The 19,464-nt window shown below is 47.2% G+C and overlaps 4 protein-coding genes across 4 annotated transcripts; 3 read left to right on the plus strand and 1 right to left on the minus strand.

Moving 5' to 3' along the window:
- Window positions 1-1,319: 1,319 nt before the first annotated feature.
- ATNIH1004_011631 (uncharacterized protein) lies at window positions 1,320-8,618 on the plus strand (the record flags this gene model as incomplete). Its single annotated transcript, XM_033576193.1, has 2 exons — window positions 1,320-8,409; window positions 8,497-8,618. The coding sequence occupies 2 exons, from the start codon at window positions 1,320-1,322 to the stop codon at window positions 8,616-8,618; spliced, it is 7,212 nt and encodes a 2,403-aa protein (XP_033420857.1).
- Window positions 8,619-9,166: 548 nt separating this feature from the next.
- Window positions 9,167-10,328, minus strand: ATNIH1004_011632 (uncharacterized protein; the record flags this gene model as incomplete). Its single annotated transcript, XM_033576194.1, has 2 exons — window positions 9,167-9,672; window positions 9,746-10,328. 2 exons carry the CDS (start codon window positions 10,326-10,328, stop codon window positions 9,167-9,169), a joined length of 1,089 nt encoding a protein of 362 aa, XP_033420858.1.
- A 677-nt stretch (window positions 10,329-11,005) lies between these two features.
- ATNIH1004_011633 (F-box protein) lies at window positions 11,006-13,805 on the plus strand (the record flags this gene model as incomplete). The annotated part of the gene is made up of 4 exons (XM_033576195.1): window positions 11,006-11,663; window positions 11,721-12,140; window positions 13,394-13,508; window positions 13,577-13,805. The coding sequence occupies 4 exons, from the start codon at window positions 11,006-11,008 to the stop codon at window positions 13,803-13,805; spliced, it is 1,422 nt and encodes a 473-aa protein (XP_033420859.1).
- Window positions 13,806-13,844: 39 nt separating this feature from the next.
- Window positions 13,845-14,268, plus strand: ATNIH1004_011634 (uncharacterized protein; the record flags this gene model as incomplete). The annotated part of the gene is made up of 2 exons (XM_033576196.1): window positions 13,845-14,072; window positions 14,116-14,268. 2 exons carry the CDS (start codon window positions 13,845-13,847, stop codon window positions 14,266-14,268), a joined length of 381 nt encoding a protein of 126 aa, XP_033420860.1.
- Between the last annotated feature and the right edge of the window lie 5,196 nt (window positions 14,269-19,464).

The raw sequence follows: 19,464 nt of genomic DNA on the forward strand, positions 1-19,464 counted from the left end.
TGGCAACAGCCTTTCTGCAGCAACCATACCGTATTGGACCTAGGGATGTGCCTTATGATGTCTGGTGTAACCAATTGGGCGCGAATTATTTCACGTCCCAATGCTGTTTGGATATGAGCACACAGTTGTGCAAAAGTCTATTAAGGAATATTTTCGAGGAATCAAGCCGAAGTCTCGGTCGAAGCAAGATTACGCCCAGTTATTCGTATACTACTAATGACTACCATTTCACCATGAACCCTAACCAAGGTCGTTAAACGGCCTTGCACCGTTGTTGCTCGACGCGCTACCTTTGGCAGCGGCCAGTTGTCTGTACCGCGCATCACCAAGGATAAGATTCTATATTTCCAGGAATATGACGCTAATTTCTCCTACTCTACTATTACTACCACCGTGGTCTTCACTTTGCCTTTCGTATAGCCATCGGCTAGCCTACTCCTTTACAGTTTTTGATTTGAACTTTTCTCCCTAAATTGACTTTTCCGCATGCTTCAACAGCTATCACCTAAGCTTTACGGAGATGGGGCTAGCCGAAGTGGTTTGGGTGGAGGCGACCTACTCCATGTTCCTCAACGTCTGGAACAAGAGATAAGACTTCTCACTGGGACAAATATTATAGAAAGTTACGTAGTGGGTCACCCCGATAACTACAGAGCCAATGGTCTCCGGTAACACACACGTACCGCAGTTCATTTCTCCGGTTAACAGGGACTGCATGCTCGGATCAGCTGGGGTCCGCTTGCGGAATGAAAGAGACGGCGTCTCTTGCCGGTAAGTCCATGTGTACGAACCCGGCCCGGGCGATAAAGTTGCTGTAGAATAGAAAATGTGTACAGCCATGCTGCTATTAAAGGGCTAGGAGTGGTTAGAGCGCAGGATCCCCTCTCAGATGAATACATAAACAAATTATATGCACTTGTCATGTTATAGAGTGGTACGCAATATTGGAGGGGACCGGTGAACTAACCACGATGAGGAACAGCAGAGACAGGGATTTTACGGTTGTGGCTGGCAGAGAGAAGAGGCACCACGTCAGAGGCTGTAATGCCTCTGCAATGTGATGTCAACCCGAGTAGCTGTAGCTGGGATGCGTAAAGTTAAAGACCCCAGGCCATGAGGACGTCATATGCCCTAATCCATACCCAGATGCTTATGGGAGCTTGCTGTGCACTGCTAAATGTCCGGCTGCCTGGGCTTTATACACCGAAGAATAAAGCACCTACGAAAGGCTCGTGTTCATTAGCATCTTTCCAATACCAACTGATTGCGAATATTGTGTTCCAGTTGCTCTACTTCTGTCCCTGTCAACTTATTTCCTGATGGGATCCACACCGCGTTCGCGATTTGGGGTTGAGCAGCCTCCTACCAATAACGACAACCGCGCCGGTGGAGGGGATGAAAGTCGAGGCGCCCCAGGCAGACTATTAGCGGATGGAGATGCCCAGCGCCCGATGCAAGAGAAATTCAATGTCAACGCGCAGACCGGGGGGGGTTCGTTCGCCATTCCGATCAAAACGACACCAGGTAGAAGCGGTTTCGGACCATCCCTGAGCCTTGTTTATGACTCCGGGTCTGCGAGTGCCAATGGCATTTTTGGTCTCGGTTGGCATTTGCAGGGCTTGGACTATGTGTCTCGGAAGACCTCACAAGCCCTTCCGCTCTATGATGAGGGCGATATATTTTTCCATTCACGTGTCGGGGAACTGGTGCCGGTGCTACGGAATGATGGTGTCGGCCTTGACGAAGACGATCGCGCCGGTTATTGTGTCCGAAAGTATCGACCGCGTGTGGAGTCGGACCCGATGAGAATCGAATGTTGGGTCCGCAAAGAGAACCCCAGTGACATATTCTGGAAGACTGTAGCATCCAACAATACCACGGCTATATACGGTAGAAATGAAGGCTCCCGGATATTCCATCGAGAGCGCAGAATGTCTCCATCCCAGGACAAGATATTTACATGGCTAGTCTCTGATATATATGACAGCTATGGCAACTACATGGCCCATTCGTACAAGGGTGAAGACGGGCTTGGGGTGTCCGACCGTGACAAATGTACCACTCAACGTTATCCCAAATCAATCAAATATGGGAACCGGACGCCAAACCGGAATCTGGAAAAGTGGGAGGAGGTCGAGCTGTGGGACCAGGACGCCGCGATGGCATCCTGGATGTTTGAAGTTGTTCTTGACTACGGAGAGCACGAGGAAGCACTACCAACCACACAGCAACCTCAAGATTGGACTCTTCGAGACGATCCATTTTCGGTGTGCACCAGTGGATTCGAGGTCCGCACATATCGTCTATGTAGTCGGGTGCTCATGTTCCACCACATTCCAGAGGAACTGGAAGTCGAGGATTGTTTGGTTGCCTCTATAAATTTTCAGTATGAAACTGAGCCCAAATCAGGGACAACTTTCCTCAAGACTTGCACAGCCTCAGGCCATACACTAGATACACGCGAACAATGCTATTCGACGTTGTCTTTGCCATCTATGCAGTTTGATTACAACAAACCCCCTGATCTAGGATCGCTGCATATTGAAAATATTGAGCTTAACTTATCTGGATTTTCTTCTGGCAGAGCTAGTTGGGTTGACTTGGACGGTGACGGCGTACCAGGTATTCTGGGGACCTTGCCAGGAGGATGTTACTATCACCCCAACTTGAGTCAAGAGACAAAAACCGAGATCGGCGGACCGACCCTTCAAAACAGCATCCCAAGCGCTATGCAGTCTGAGATGTGGCATTTTGAAGATGTCAAAGCTCGTGGATTTCTGGACCTGGTATCGGCATCGCCCGATGGGAGGGTCCGAGGGTTCTATGGGCGTAGGGAGGAGGGCGAATGGGAGCCGTTCGTCCCCTTCAAGTCCTATCCAATACTTGACCATTTGCAGAATGGGTGGGATATTTATCAAGTTGATCTTACCGGTGATGGCTTGGCAGATATCCTGCAGAAGCCTCCAAACAACAATAGCGAATGGCTCTGGAACCGTTCCCTGGGACCGAACGGGTACGGGGAGGAACGTTATACAGTCGGAGCACCTAAGATACCCTCCGACCCGGCGACGGCAATCTTTCTGCGCGACATGTCAGGGGACGGTCTGACAGATATTGTAAGTGTCCACAATGGCAACATCACCTACTGGCCAAACATGGGCCATGGGAGATTTGGCCGGCAGGTGGACATGTTAGAGCCACCCACCCTGCTGGACCTGGTGAATTTTTCTCCCCTTCGCGTTCGAATGGCGGATATAACGGGCTGGGGAGGTACTGACTTCGTATACTTACTACCCGAGGGCGGCGCCATTGTATATTATAACCAATGGGGCACCAGGTGGAGTCGCAAATACTACCTACCCTTTATCCCTCCACTGGACCGTTTTGCAGCGGCAGACATATTTTCCGTCAACGGAAAGGGCACACAATGTCTATGTTGGACATCGGATGTTAGTGGTAGCCAGACAACGACCACGCTGCGAATTATCGACCTGATGGGTGGAGATAAGCCGGGTTTATTAACCAACACCTGCAACGGCATGGGGGGGAGGTCAACTATACAATATCGCTCCGCGACTAGTTATTACCTGGAGGCCAAAAGGCGTGGCCGGCCTTGGACAACGCGGCTGCCCTTCGCCGTTGAATGCGTCGAGAGCGTAACATTTAATGATGATGTTGCCCAGACTTCTTATAACACACAGTATATATATCACAATGGATATTACGATTATAAGGAGCGCCAATTCCGGGGTTTCCAAATGGTTGAGGAAAAGACCGGAGAGGATTTTGCTGTAGGCATTACTGGTGCTCAATTTAAACAGCCCCAAGTAATCAAGCGCAATTGGTTCTACCTAGGCCTGGAACAATTGGATCAGGCAACTCTTCTGCCAAACAGCTTCCAGATCCCAGGGCCTCAGTATAAGCCGGTGTCCAGTGCTACGATATCCCAGGACCTTTCTGTAACGGAGAAACAGGAAGCATGCGCCGCATTGGCTGGCAAACCCCGCCGGCAGGAAATATACGGCAGTGGCGTACGGAGCAAGGGACACCTGCCATATACTATATCTGAACAATCGTACATAGTTGTGATTCATCAAAGGGTGCAGGAGGACAAGCGTGGTATCTTCCGAGTTAACATCCGGGAAGAACTACAGACGCTGTATGAGAAGGGCGAAGGACAACCAAGGCTGAAGCACACCCTTCCACTAAAGACAGATGATTTTGGTAACATTGAGAGGCTGGCAATTATCAGCTATGGAAACAACAAAAGCGCCCTGGCAACAGTTGAAGACCGCAAAAAACAAGAAGAAACAGCAATAACATATACCGAGATGTTATACACCAACCCAATACTGGAGCCGAAGGACTGTCTTCGCACCCCACTGGTGGCCAAAGTTATCCAGTATCAGGTATATCAAGGCTCATCCTTGACTAGTGCAATGGCCGACGGACGACATAGCTGGGAGAAGCTGGCTGCCAACGACTGCAAATTGCTCACTGATGCCATCAAGTTTCCGGTCCCCACAGAAACCTGCGACTGGAGGGAAAATATTCCTGCAGAAGGATATGCAGCTCTCCACTCAAAGAACATCACACTATACCGCCGGGAAGATCTCACTGCACCCTTGCCTCTGGGCAAAATAGAACCATACTCTATCACACACCAAGTCTATCAGCTTTGTTTCACGACGCAGCTAATGGGGACAATACCCATCTCGAAGCTATGTCCCTTCGAGAATGTTCTGGAGAGCACGGGTTACGTCCAGTTGCCAGTCAGTAGTGGTGGACAGATAGACGAATGGTGGTCGCCATCCCTATGTCACCGATTTGAGGCTGCTACACTTGATCAGGCCAACAATGAACTACTTGCTGCCCGGTCCCAGTTCTTTATTCCACACATTCAGATTGACCAATTCGGAAACATAATGAAGAAGCAATTGGACCCTTACAAATTACTCTTTGTGGAGACTTTGGATCCCATGGAGAACACAACCAGAGTAGTATATGACTATGCCTGCTTACAATCAAATCTAATTATTGATGAGAACGGTAACAAGACTCAATTCGCGCGAGACCCGTTTGGAGTCAGTGTGGGGGTTGCTGCTATGGGGAAGGAAAAAGAGCCGGTTGGGGATAGTTTGGAGGAATTTATCATTAACATTTCGCCGTCAGAAAGAGATCAATTCGTTAAAAATCCATCCGGACCCATAGCTGCCAAGCTGCTGGGCAAAGCTGGAAGACGGATGATCTATGACTTCAATTTCTGTGAAAGAAGCCAGACACCGGGTTTCCAGGCGGAGTTAGTCCGTGACACCCACTACAGGGACGCATATGGAACTACCCAGATCTCTGTCCATATTAGCTACTTGGACGGTCGGGGCAGGGCAATCCAGAGCGCTACATTTTGCGGAGACGAGTCAGGCAGAGAATGGCAGTTCAGTGGTTTGGAGATCCAGAGCCAGAACGGCCAGCCTGTGAAGCAGTTCCTATCCTTCTTCAAGTCATCCCACAGGTTCTGCTTCCAGTCCGAACGACTGGATGAACCAGCCAGTATTTATCTCAGAGACCCGATGGCTCGGCCTGTTGGTATCATAAATGCTGATCAGACGTGGAGTAAACGTCAATATACTCCATGGATGGAGGGGACATGGGATGCCGGTGACACAATACTAATTGACGACCCCTGTAAGGATGATGATGTGGGAATTTACTTCCAATTACTGGAGCGCAAGTTGTACCACCCTACCTGGCATTCTCAAAAAATAAAGTCGGATGATCCCGCGGACAGGTTGGCCGCAAAGATGTCGGAAACCTACAGCAATACTCCAGAATCCGTGTATTTGGACACTCAGGGTCGCGAAATCCTTTCCGAGCAGCGCAGCGGTTTGTCTGTACGACAAATCCGTAAACAATATGATGCGCGGGGGAACTTATCTGCCCTTTCTGGCCCTTGCAATCGGATCGTTAGTCGAACTTGGTACGATTACTTAGACCGGCCCCTCCACGGCACCAACATGGACAGTGGGGTACGCTGGGCGCTCTTAGACTGCACGGGAGCTCCGTTCATATCACAGACTAACAATGACTGGTGGAAACGAGTAGGATATGATGCTTTAAGAAGAATCAAGTCCATGGAATTACTGCCGCAGTCTGACCAAGAAAGCCCAGTTTGCGTCGTTCAGAACCGGTATGGAGATGAGGAAGGTGTGCAGGATGCAGCCCGCAAGAACTTGAGGGGGCGGCTTTACCAATGTAAAGATCAATCTGGGGTCGAAACCAATGTGCATTTCGACTTCAAGGGCAATTGCATCGAATCGTCCATCCAGTGTGCAGCGAAGTATAATCAACTTTTAGACTGGTCTTTGGGAGAAGTTGAACTGCAGCCCAAGCAATATATCACCAGGTCAAGCTTTGACGCGGTGAGCCATGCGGTTAATAGAGCTACAGATGGTAGCCAACATGTTCACAACAGGTTTAACGTCGCTGGCCGTCTAGAGCAGGTGAGCTCGGCAACAACTGAAGACAGCTTCAACATTACCTCTTATGTGCTTGATATCAAGTATTCTGCGGATGGTCAAATAATCTCAGTCAGGTACGAGAATGGATCACAGGCCGGGAACACATACGATGTTCAGACACGTAGGCTGCAGAGAACCATTATTACCAAAAACAACGGAAAAACAGCCTTGCAAGATGTCTCTTTCGTTTACGACTGCCTTGGGAAGGTTGTCGAAAAGACCGACGCCGCTCAGGAGACAACCTACTTCCGTAACGAAGTCATCAAACCCAAACAACAGTTCCAGTATGATTCGTTTGGCCAACTTATATCAGCAACCGGTCGGGAGCAGGTCGGTTCTGCTGGCGACTGTTTAATTCCATATTCCCCGACATCGGGAAAAGCGAACACAGTACCGGGCGACGGGAAGCAACTCATTGAGTATCTGGAGACCTATGTGTATGATATTTCCGGCAATATCCTGGAGACGAAGCACGAGCCAGCGAGTAGCACTATGCATGCAGGGTGGACTCGACACTACACCTATGGGGAGGTAAATAATAGGTTGATCAGCACCCGAGTCGCCTCTTGCACAGAGAGTTACAAATATGAAGGCGACGATGGACTCAATGGCTGCATGACTTCGATGGGTGCACAGTCTTTACTCTGGGATTATAACCATCGGTTACGCTCCTTCTCCAAGCAACGGGTTAAAGAGGGCCGCACGCCGGAGACAACCTGGTATATCTACAATTCGCAGGGTAGGCGAGTTCGCAAGGTCACCGCCGGAGACGCAAAGTCAAAGGACACACTTTATCTCCCCCTCTGTGATATAGTTACCTCCTCCAGTGGGAGTAAGCCCGTAACACAGAAGACAACCACAAGCGTTGGCGATTTAAGCTCTCCCGACACTCCCATGGTCATGATTGAGACTAGTACCACGGACAACACCAGCACCGGGCAAAGCCTGCTCCGATATCAGATGAGCGAGAATCTGGAACTTGACGAGCAAAGCAACGTGATCTCCTATGAGGAATATTCCCCGTATGGATCCACCACATATCAAGCCCCGACCACAGAGGCTCCACGGAAGTATCGATTTGCAAACTACCAGTGTGACAATGAAAGCGAGCTCTATCATTGTGGTGAGAGGTACTACGCTCCGCGGCTGGCCCGCTGGACTTCAGTGGATTCTATTGGGACCGCGGGCGGACTCAATTTGTATTGTTATGTGGGCAACGACCCCGTCAATTTCCAGGACCATCATGGAACTGTTCCAACGTGGGCGGATATAGTGAGAAAGAACGTCCAGCCTATTATGCCAGAAGCTATCCCCGGGCCATCGACGGCGTCTGCGGCCCCGACAGAGGCAGACTTTAAACCCTTCAACGCCAAAAGCAATCTTCACCTTAAACGGTACATAAATACATATCAGAAACACGGCTCTGACTGGAATGTCCATCTGTGGAGCTCTGTCTTGGAGTTCAAAGACCCCGTCACCACAGAAAACCTGGCTCATCTTGCCCAGATGGGATTCAACGAAATGGGGACATTGTTTGAAAACGAAGGACTCGACGCAGGGACAAAGCCGTCGGTAATGGTTGCCATGCGCTTACAAGATGAGAGAACTGTCGTTTTAGCATCCTCTACAAAGGGGTCACAGGACAAGGGAATGCAGAAGGGTAGCCCCAGCGAATACTACTACAACTCTACTATAAACAAGGACTTCGTTAATCTACTTAACAAAGTAACCCAGAAGAAAACTTTAACAGGAATGCATAGAACAGGCGCCTGTGGCGAGCTGGGAGCCACCCTTACATTGATTCAGATGAGCAAGAGACATGCATTAGGGGGCAAAGGCCTCAATACAATGGTGGCTTACGGCACCGTAAATGTCGAAGAGCTCAAACGGGGTGAGGAACCTCAAAATAGCTTATTGAATCCATGTAATGGGGCAAGAGAGGGAAAGGGGAGGTGGGGATGTGAGCAATTCATCATAGCTCATTCGGACAAATTCGAACTATTAAAGGTTCAAAATCTCGGGGCCAATGACACTGGGCTATCGAGTTATCGTCAACAGAAGCATCCGGGCTTCCCGGGTGGCAAAGTGCCACAACGTTGATTCTGATATTCAATGCGGATGGACTAACAGAAATTTAGTTTTTTGTCTCTCTTAGGTGTCAAGAGAGATGGGCAGTAGATACCACAATGTCCCCAGTTAACCTGAATGGCATAGCCCAAAATGACCACAGCCAGGATGAGAAGTGAGTAGAAGAGCCGGGACGGTTTCAATCTCCATATTGATAATGTCAAACTTTAGATACCGCTATTCCTACTTGGTATCTTGTTATATACTAGAAGTCATTATTCGTCTCAATCAGACCTTCATATATCTATGGAGTTGATACTAGTGGATACGTTCAACTAGCTGGTCAATAGATAATAGCCCTCGTATTTTATTCAACCAATGTATACATAGTATGGCTATAGCCTACGAAAACAAGGAAGCAGCAGGCTGAGCACCGGCTTAGATGCTCTCCTGACAATGGAAATAAGGCTGTGTAGAGTAACCCAATAAATAGTAAATTCACTTCAATTGAATGCTGCACCAAGCAAAACTGGTTTTACTCACATTGCAAAAGGAAGAGTTGTTACTATGCATCGTCAGTATCACTTGTTCTCCGGTATGATGCAGGTTATCCCATGTTGGGAGCACATCGCGCGGAGTCGATCTTCCAGAGGCATCGCCCAGCGATCAAAGTCACGACAAGGCAGAAGCTCAAATGTCTTCAAACGCGGAGTTGTTTGACGAGCGGCTGCGAAGAAAGGCTGCAGCTTTTGAAGAACCAACTCCTCGGACCATTCATATGTACATTGCGATGACAGATCTTCAGTTAAGCATAGATGGGACAGCGAACCCGGTAGGATATCCGCGAGAGACGGTGCTTGTTTAGCAAACCACCCCAGCAGCACGGCCACCGGGACCTTGAGCTTGTGGAGGACTTTAAATGAATCCAGTGGTCCCAGGTGGCCAAGTACAGGAGATATCTCCAGATACTCCACCTCTTCTGCATAGTCGGAATAGAGGAGAACACCAAAATCCAGTTCTTCAAGAGTACCCTTGACATGGTGCAGGGCGGTGGTAAGACTTGCACAGTGGAGTAATTCTGGCTCATCTAATCCGAATAAGCTTAGGTATTACGATAGTTCACGAGCCAAATCAACGGTGAAGGAAAGGACGATTCTTACCACCAACATTGCATCGTCGATCATAAGTAAATATTTTTAAAGACGGACACGCTTGTAATAGCAACCCCAGGCTCTTTTCCTCCAATACTGCTGGCTTCAGGCAGAGATTCTGGAGGGTGGCAGCAGTTGGCCAGCTATTAGACATCATTTCCGGGGCGCTTACGCTGCTTTCGATGCTCTCGATAGCCGGAAGAGTCCATAACGGGCGTAGCTGGTTAATCAGTGTTTTTCTCTCCTTCAAGACGACTCTCTTCAGCTTTGGAAAACCCGCTGGCCCTCCCCCCTGGATGGATTCTGCTAGGATACCGGGACTGGCCGGCCACTGATCAAAATGCACAGAACGCAGGCCGGAAAGCAGACTGAGCAGCCTTTTTGTGGTCAGCACCAATTGATCTGGGTTCGCAGCGGCGCCAAGGTCTGCATGAATGGTGCGGCATATGTGGAGGTGTTGAATGGAAGCAGTAAGATCGGGACGCTCATTCATGGTCCGCAGCAATGCGTTCAAACAGGCAGGCGTCCTGATATCGACCTGCGTATATAGAAATGGCTCGACTGAGCGCCACAAGGGTGAAGAGACGCGCATCGTGGCCAGCAGATCGCCTCTCCCAAGGTTGGACCAGATAGCATTCCAACACTCAGGAGGGAGGATTTCTAGGAAGTTAACCATACGGAGGAGATTTTGAGGTCAAAACCGATCACGACTGGGCCAGACGATACATGCCAGAGACAACATCAAGAGGTGGAGACTGCCCGCCCCTCGGGCGATGAAAGTCAGGTTGGGGAGGTCACCTGACTTACTCCTTCGTCATCACCCCATCAGCATGTTGGAAACTTGGAACTTGGAACTTGGAAGCGATTGCTTGTATTGAATGGGTGGCAGGGTGGCCGCTAACGTAATCGGAAATCGGATGATCCATGAAAGCGGACGGTGTACTTTCGGTTAGAAGTCACATAACTCAGGTTACAGCTCGGATATAACTAGTGCACAAGTGACCTGTAGCCACTAAATAAGACTAAATAACTAACTAGTTAACTGCCAGGCCGCTTATATAATCATTTCATCTCGCGCGACCCAAATAATAGAACGATGACCCCAACTCATCTGCAACCTCCGAGTACACAGGTCAGGTGCCCCTTGCAACGTCCGGCACGGCACAAGTGGTTATGAGGAGAGAACGGTCGCGCAACTTATATATAGTATTCAGATCGGTCTTCTTGGCCCCAGCAATTAAAATTTTCTTTCTGGCTCCGATTCCTCCCATGGCTGACTTCCCAAAACAACTGCCCCCCGAGTGCACTAATGACGTCTGGTCGCTGCTCCAGCCGAGCGACCTATTATCTGTCATGCGCATCTCCTCCGTCTGGAGACGGTCGGCCGAGCCCATCCTGTACCGCCGCATTGATATCAGGAGCCTGGCAGGTATGGCCGCGTTTCTGCGCACCGCCAAAGAGCGACCGGATCTCGCTTCTTCGGTTCGGTATCTCTGTGTGCATAATGTGCTCACGGAGGATTCCAATCATGTACAGTTTGAGGGTACTTTCATCTCTATACTAGAGCGACTTCCGGGACTACGCAGGCTGCATATATACCGATGGCCATCCAATGTGCCTGTCCTCGCCGCAGCGATTCAGAGGACGCCTGGTGTTGCTGGACTCCGAGGACTGAAAGAGATTATTTTGGAGGAGTCCGATAGACCAATGGATGACCTCCGGCCCTTGTGGAACTTGCCCGTCTTGGAAAGTATCCAGGCAAGTGTGAGTGAGCCACAGAGCATGTCCGGCCCATGGCTAATATCCAGTACCGTCACCAAGCTTAATCTGGACTCAACAATCGCGGAAGAAGGGACAATCGGGTTGCTATTGCAGGCACTACCAGGACTGAAGAGGTTCAGGTATGACCATTGGTGTAATATTGGGGGTGAGTACCTCACGTGGTTGGTGTCGAATCAGCGTATTAAACTAAGTAGAGATCCAGACTGCCTTCCTGTGCCAAATTGTAGGGACTTGATGGTGTCCCTTCAATATGTTCAGAACACTCTCGAAGGATTGGAACTGCGAGCCAGCCTTTACTCGCCTTACGCCGAAGAAGTGGAATACTACAATATATGCGCGGTGGAAGGCCATATTGGATCTCTTGAGAACTTCAGTAGTCTCCGCAAGCTCAAAGCCCCGATTGCTATGTTACTAGGATGGCTCCCCGACCAGGCGCCATGTCTCAGTCGGATCCTTCCAAGGTCGTTGACCTATTTGTCCTTAACCGAGGACCTGTCATCACAGTGCAGCTATAGTTGGTCGGAGAAGCTCGTTTTGATGAAGGTGGAATGTTTTTTGGCGGCGGCTCGCCAGGCTACGCCCCTTCTAGAAAAACTTGAGCTCCTACCAAATCGTGAATTTGGTAGGTGGGATGCTCTATTTGAGGATCAACTTCATGCGCTGTGTTTGCAAGCTGGAGTAGCATGCATTATTCTCGACAATGAGGGCTCAGACGACAGAAACTAGACGGCAAGTTGTTTAGAAGTTACTAACAAGGAATTCCCAACTCGACCCAGATGACACCACGGCCGTAAAACTTGTAAAGATAAAGATCTCCAGAAGACAGATATGGTAACTGGGAAGTACTTCTAGCTGCATTGGAGATACAATGACGGAAATTTACTGTAGCTAATGGTAATCCCGGCGATCCGCTGTTCCCAGTGATATACCGGCCAGCACATAAAATTGCTTCAACTTTCAAAATTCATTGCTCTTATCAATATGAACTCTCTTCAAACCGCACTTAGTTCATTATAATTGTCGGAATCTGTAAAGTATGCTCGGACTGCCAGGGAATATGGCTGCGATGATACCACGTTAGACGCCGCCATCAAGGTATTTCGCGCAGCTGAATGGTTCTTGATGAGAATGGTCGTTCTGTAGATGATTATACTTCTATTGAACCAGCGCCTGTCCCAGGCCTTTCCAACAAGATTCTTCCCAGTAAGAATTAACTAATTTATTTAGTAATAGCTTTTACTAATAATCGCTTTAGAGTATGAGCGATTTGTCAGTATGCAAACCAAACTGGTTTTTTTATTTCCAAACCTACATTTGGAAGTCTTGTCCGTGAAGCCGTGAAAAAGATAGACCCCGAGTGTCGGGTGACACACCAAGCAATTGATGCTCTGCAGGAAGTTGCCGAAATAAGCATGACTCATTATTCCCCTGTATGTAACAGGTTCTAGTAACAGTATAGACTACTAATATTTAATGGGCTCAAATAAACTCACACGTGCAACTCATGGTTGAAAACATGTGCCTTGTTCTCGAGATCGTCCAGGAATCTTCACAGACGGTTGGCTTGTAACCTCAGGGCCCTTTCGACGCCCTAAAATAACTTACTACAAAGAAAAGAGATGCAATCAAACATATAACTGACAGGCTGCATGACACTGAGATTTTCCTTCAGTCATGAAGGTGGTATACACTCACCACCATTGACTACATCTCAAATTCTGCAACTTGAGGAGGAGAGTTGTCGCCATGCTTTTGCTTACGAGAATACTACTGAAGGGAATACTAGACGTAATAATCCTTATCAGGAGGATACTATTACTCAACTCTGTTACGAACCCAATTATATTAGGATGCAAGATTCTGATATTAATTCAGACGAGGATCCCGAATTTGAGGGTGAAATGGATCTTGATAAATTAGAGTCAGAATCAACGGAATTTGGAGAGCAGGGTGATAATCAGCAGGGCGACGGTGAGCAGGGACAAGGCCAGTAGGTGGCAGATTAGAAAAGGGGACTCTTTTAGCGGCCATGGTATTACTGAATTTTGAAAACGGAAGCGAGGACTGCCAGCTTATTGAAAAGGCAAGTAAAATCGTATTCCTCATAGCTGACCTACAACACTTCAATAATCCCGTTGGCGATATGTCTCCTGGAGAAGCGGCCGGCGCGGACAGTCACGACATGAATGCGTATGAAGCACCCGCGACTCCAGCTGCACCCAGAAAACAAGATCGCAAACTGCGCAAGCACCACACGTCGAGGAACCAGATGGGAGAGGGCCCGTAAACTTGCACAAGGCAGCTAAGAAAATCGGAAAAGACAAAAATGAGAGACATTCGGGCGAAGCGGAACGACAACCCCCTGCTCCCTACTCGAGAGCGTCGATCCCAGGGGACTACAACGCGAGGAGTTCTTTCGCCACTCGCCAACATCGCAAAGCTCACGAATGATGTAGCCACCATAGCTAGTACAAACAAAGTTCTCCCAGAACAGCTAAAGCATGCGACCGAAGAAGCGGAAAGGCGCGCCACGGACTTCGGCATTCGGGAAGCTGTAAGCCGTATATCTAAACAATATCAATACCTTACAATCTGAGATCACGGCACTCCGGGAACAGCTCATCCTCTCTGGGAAACTGTTAAACCCGCAACGCAAACAAGGCCAACAAAGAGCGAATGAACAAGCACGAGCAAATATTCCAAACCAGTCTCTCGAACTTATGGAAGTCTCTGGGTTGCTTAGAGTCTAGGGGAGAATATGCAACTACCACACCATCTAATCTAAGCACGAGCGTCGGGAGAAGTTGGGCGTCCATTTGTTACTTCGATATCGGCAATCCATACACCACCAAAGCGACACGAACAAACCTCAGCCTTCCCACGGTTACTCTGGACATCCGACAGGCTGCCCTCAGCTAAAGGAGACTCTGCAGGAACCGATAGAGCCCCGAGGAATAATTATGGCATCGATGAAAGCTCAGCACCAGACGGAAAACAGTATAATCGAAAGAATAAATCGGCACCTGGACATGCTATCAAGATCTTCGTGGATATGAAAGAGAACGCTACCCGTTTAAGTGACTATCAGGAATGGCTGGAGGCCCTCCCAGGTGTGCGGCTTCGGGGAGAACAGTGGTTCACTGTCAAGATCGATGATGATATTAGGAACTGTAGCAGCTAGTTGATTACTATTTTTTACTTAGGCAACGTACAGTCAGTTATTAGCAAATTTACCAAAAGCGCAAATGTATCAACGAGCGCACGCAAGGGAAGATTGTTATTTCAGAATTAGTTGCGACGCTGGCATACGATGCAATAACTTTAATCAGAGATTTGATTGTTTTCCATGGCCAAATAGAAATTCCAGGGTCAGACAGACGCTGATTGACAGAGACACCAGTGCTGATGCCAAAGGAGCAGCCAGGGGAGCGTGCAGGGCCGAAGACACTTCATACCTCAGCCCAGAGCCTACCAAACTGTAAGTAAGCAGCACTTCCAAGGTGGAAGACGGGTTTGTTGCTTACCATTCTAACGGATTATTGGCTCCAAGACCACCAATTAGTCTATACTGTACGACTTCCATTGGCTTGCGATACACTGGCGCAGCAGAGGTCGCACGGGCCGCTTCCCAGAGTTGAAAACTGGGTAGAAGTGACATTTCCCGCTTGTTTTTATACGAACGAAAATAGGCCCACGGTTGTTAGGTGTATCCTTCCGAATTGTCATAACAAATATAAATCAAATAGCTAGCTGTCATCTTTAACATATAAATTTTTAGTAGTTTAGTACACTTTGCAGCTACTTTCTTTATTAAGCAGTTGTATATCATCTACTCCGGCCCTATCGCATATGAGTTTCTTAATGGCATCTTCCAACACCTCGGTGTTGTAAAGATTACCATTTTCGAACATATCAATAATACTTTCCCATGGATCATTTTGGGAAAATTACACCCATGAGTTTACGATATTCTCGAATACATTTGTCCACAGTTATTTGGAGACACCCTAATATAATTACAAAAAAACTATCACCACCAGCTAATGTGATTATAATATTTTAAATCACGGATCTCACACTCCGGTACTTGTGCCTGCTATTATATTAAATACTTCGCATGGCTTTTTTCTCGGGGAAACTTGTCCATGACAGCTTTAAAGATTCTAAGTACCAACAGTCCGCGACTCCTCCTTTTTTATAGTAGATCAGCAATTTGAAGTCTTTCGACGACCAAACCAAAGACAAACCTAGTAAGAGGATGCGCAAAGGACACTCATGACCAGTTTCTAATGCATCAGCTCGGAAGAGACTCATAGGAAGCTCCGGTATGAAAGTGGGATTAATCTGCTTGTTAGCGTAGCCTGTATATTGCTCGCCTTCGCCTTCGCTGGAATCAGCGAATATTATTAGCCTGCTTACTGCAGTAGCATGACCCCTTGTAGTATAAGAACACACTTCTTCCCTCTTCCCCTTTACTTTCTTCCTCCCATTGATTCGTCTTTATATATCTAGTCACTAGATAGCAAGGTATTTAGCTCCTTTACACGTCAACTTTCTAAATCACTTCTTTTATAGTGTTAATTTCCGAGATAATTAAGTGTAGTCAATGGCTCTCCGGTCCTCTGTATACTTAAGTTTAGATCAGCACAGCTTGGCAAGTTAATTTGCTCTTACTTATACTATTATCAAGATCAATAACAAGATAAACTGTCCTGGCTGTAATTTTCCGGATCGCGAAAACGAACACAAATACGAATAGCTATGACATTGCCATCCTAGAGCAGAAATATAAGCAATATTTCTAAAATATAGGAGAAATCTACTTACCTCTGGGAGCCTAGCAAAGCATGTTCCTTTTGGAAAACCCCACTTTCAGCCTAGAGACAATGTGCATGAGCTGGACTGTATAACACCTGCCCTAAGAGATACTCATACCCATCCATATGTATTAGTCGAGAACCAATTATAATACCTAGTCCACACGAGTTCAATTCCATTCTTAACCCTGGGAAATGTGGCTGACTCGCTTTCTAAAACAGCCAGCTCAAACAATGTCCAATTACCCGCATCCCGTTCTAGTGCCTACACTTGGTCGTGTGAATCTGCATGAAGCTGGAGGCAGTAGACTCTCTAGATGATAGCGAGATTAAGAGCCTGAAGCCATTTGTCTCAGCATTGACAAGCTGCATGACGTACAGAAGGTCGGGACATACCGGTGTCTTAAACCATATTTTAGCAAGGATTTTATTATCTCGTGACTCTAACACCCTTATCACTGCATCTGTAGTATGCTTGCTGTCCGCGAAGGACGATGTCTGAAGCGAAAATAACTAAAATTGCTCAACTTATTTAATTGGGAGGTCCTAATCCATTTTCTCCCCAATTGATAATTCCTTCGCTTAAAAGTTCAGTGTTAAAATTAAGGGAAATTGATATTCGAGAAACTTTCAGATCTAAATAAGATACATGTTTGGAATTATATTTGTCAAACCCCAAACTGCGTTGCAATGCACTTAGAAGTCCCGGAAGAACTAGCTTTACTAATACCAAATGGGCTTGAGTAATCTATATCAACAGGATATCCACGGTTGCGGCGGTATGCATAATTCAGCAGCCTAGTGGCGAATTCGCTCGCCAGGGTGGGACAAGACACCACGCACACAGTGTATGCAGGAGAACTCATGGGAATTAATTTAGCCCTCTCTCTGGCCCAACCAACTGCCTCCGACGTAGCCACCAACAATCTGGTAATTCTTACTAACAATTAAAGTGCTGTACAGGCATGCGCTGAGTCTCCACGATAATCTGGACAATATATCCTACGCTGCAGTATTACCAAATTGATCGACTAAGAGCTCATCAAGTATGTATTCAATGGCTTCCCGGCTATAAAAGCGTCTCCAGCAATAAGCATGCAGACTACTACACCAAGCTTGCAGCTGTGCAGGAGTTTACAGCCTACACGCAGGAAGCAACTCTGGTCTCTGCGTGCCGTTGACGCCTCCGTGAGTTAGCGTACAAGAAATGGTAAGAGGGGTGGACCTCCACAACACACGGCGTCCACACTAAACAGATACACCCCGAGTCCACGAGTCGGGAGTTGGAACTCCATGGGGGCCTCGACCGTGCCCACAGCTCAGTGCTTATACAGATGCAAACAGGCCGGATCGCGTTGGCTTCCTACCTGGGAACATTTTGTGCCATGGACACGACGGCATGCCCATACGGGTATAGGATGGAATCTGTCCAGCATATCCTGATCTCATGCATCCACCATGCAGATCTGCGGTCAAAAACATTGTGAAGAGACTGCCGAATAACTGCATTATCGGCAGTATCTGGGACGTCTCGTCGGCTGCGGCTGGCTTGACGCAATAGGCAATTACATTTATGCTATGGACACGGCTCCTCGGCCAATTTAGAGCTTAAAAGATACTATTATCGCGCCACACAACCCGTAGGCGCATGCCTTCCGATACGCAATCGGACTTTTATTCAAAACGAGACCATTTTACCTCCAATCCTTCGGGGTTGCATGGACAAGATGCAGACATAAGACACGGGGCACGGAACCAACAACCAGCAAATCAGGCGAGGAGGTGAAGCGTGGTTATCGGTAAGGAAACATAAACAGAGCGGTTGGACATAGTGGTTAGGGCGAGATTAAATTTGAATTTTCGGATTGTGTGGCTTAATCATATACCTTTATCTATCTACCCTGTCTGTGGGCCTGGCCGTCAGACTGTGATCTTTTGGCAACTAGCGCAGAGGTGACATATCTGTATATAAATACTACTGCACTACTACTACCACTTTCTTTTTCTTTAATTTTAATTAAAACATATGCCTCTAGATCGCCCTACTTTCTAAAATTTTAGTAAATCTACTGCTCTGACTTCTGATATTTATGCTCGTACTGGATTAAACAGTTACGGCGGCAAAATTATTGATACGTCTTGTTCTCAAGGAATATCGTTCCCTAGAGTAAGCTCCTAGTAACTTAAATCTAACCCTTTTGATTAATAGACTGAAGAATTTAATACAGCCTGACCGTAGATAGCGTAACTATAAACTATTTTAATATAACTATGAACTCTAGCTTGACAGACACATAATTAATACGTCATTAATAAGTTTAATAGGGAGTTTCAGTGCTGTGTGGAATTGAACCAGTATTCTTTGGTTCATATTAAATCATATCCTAACACAACATCAACCAGGCGAAATTTATTTCCAGGGAATGCAACCTAAGCTAGAATCACGCTTCACGTATGCACGGTAATTAGGCCCTCTACTCTACTACCGGGGACGTTTTTGGAATTTGTGTAACCACAATATTACAGTGATGGCAAGGACGTCCGAAGACAATAACCCAAAAAAGCTATGTTTTCGTGTTGCTGTTCAATTGTACGTGGATAAAGCGCTAGAGATTCTGCTGCTACGTAGATATTGGAGTTAAAGGCAGACTGGCCTAACAATTGCGTACTTCTGACCCACAGAGAGGAAGGAGGTTCTATATGTTTGAGCTTCCGCGAGAAATATCGTGATCCCGTATCAGCCAGCCAGATCATGGCCACAGTGTAAGAATCACTTGTTTAGACAGATATAGTAATATAACTTACCTTGCTCATGTGGAACTGCAATGCAATGTATTAGGCTTACATTAGTTAGTTAAAGACTAGACTTATGTAACAATGGTTTCTACACTTCGTGAGCTCAGTTTTGGTTACATAGGCTTTTAGTAAATTAACAAGGTCTGAGTTAATGACAGTGTCATCCACTATTTACTACGACGTTATCATGTGTACGTCATAGATAACTAGATAGGCGACAAAGACGAAGGGAATGGAAAGTGAGTATTGGAATTTATAGCATGTGATACGAGTCGAATCTGAAATATTTAATCGCCACTATTCATCAAAGACCCAAACCTTTAACGTCCCTAG

Source organism: Aspergillus tanneri, assembly GCF_003426965.1.
Source record: "Aspergillus tanneri strain NIH1004 chromosome Unknown AapTan_9_pilon_pilon_pilon, whole genome shotgun sequence".
Lineage (NCBI taxonomy): Eukaryota > Fungi > Ascomycota > Eurotiomycetes > Eurotiales > Aspergillaceae > Aspergillus > Aspergillus tanneri.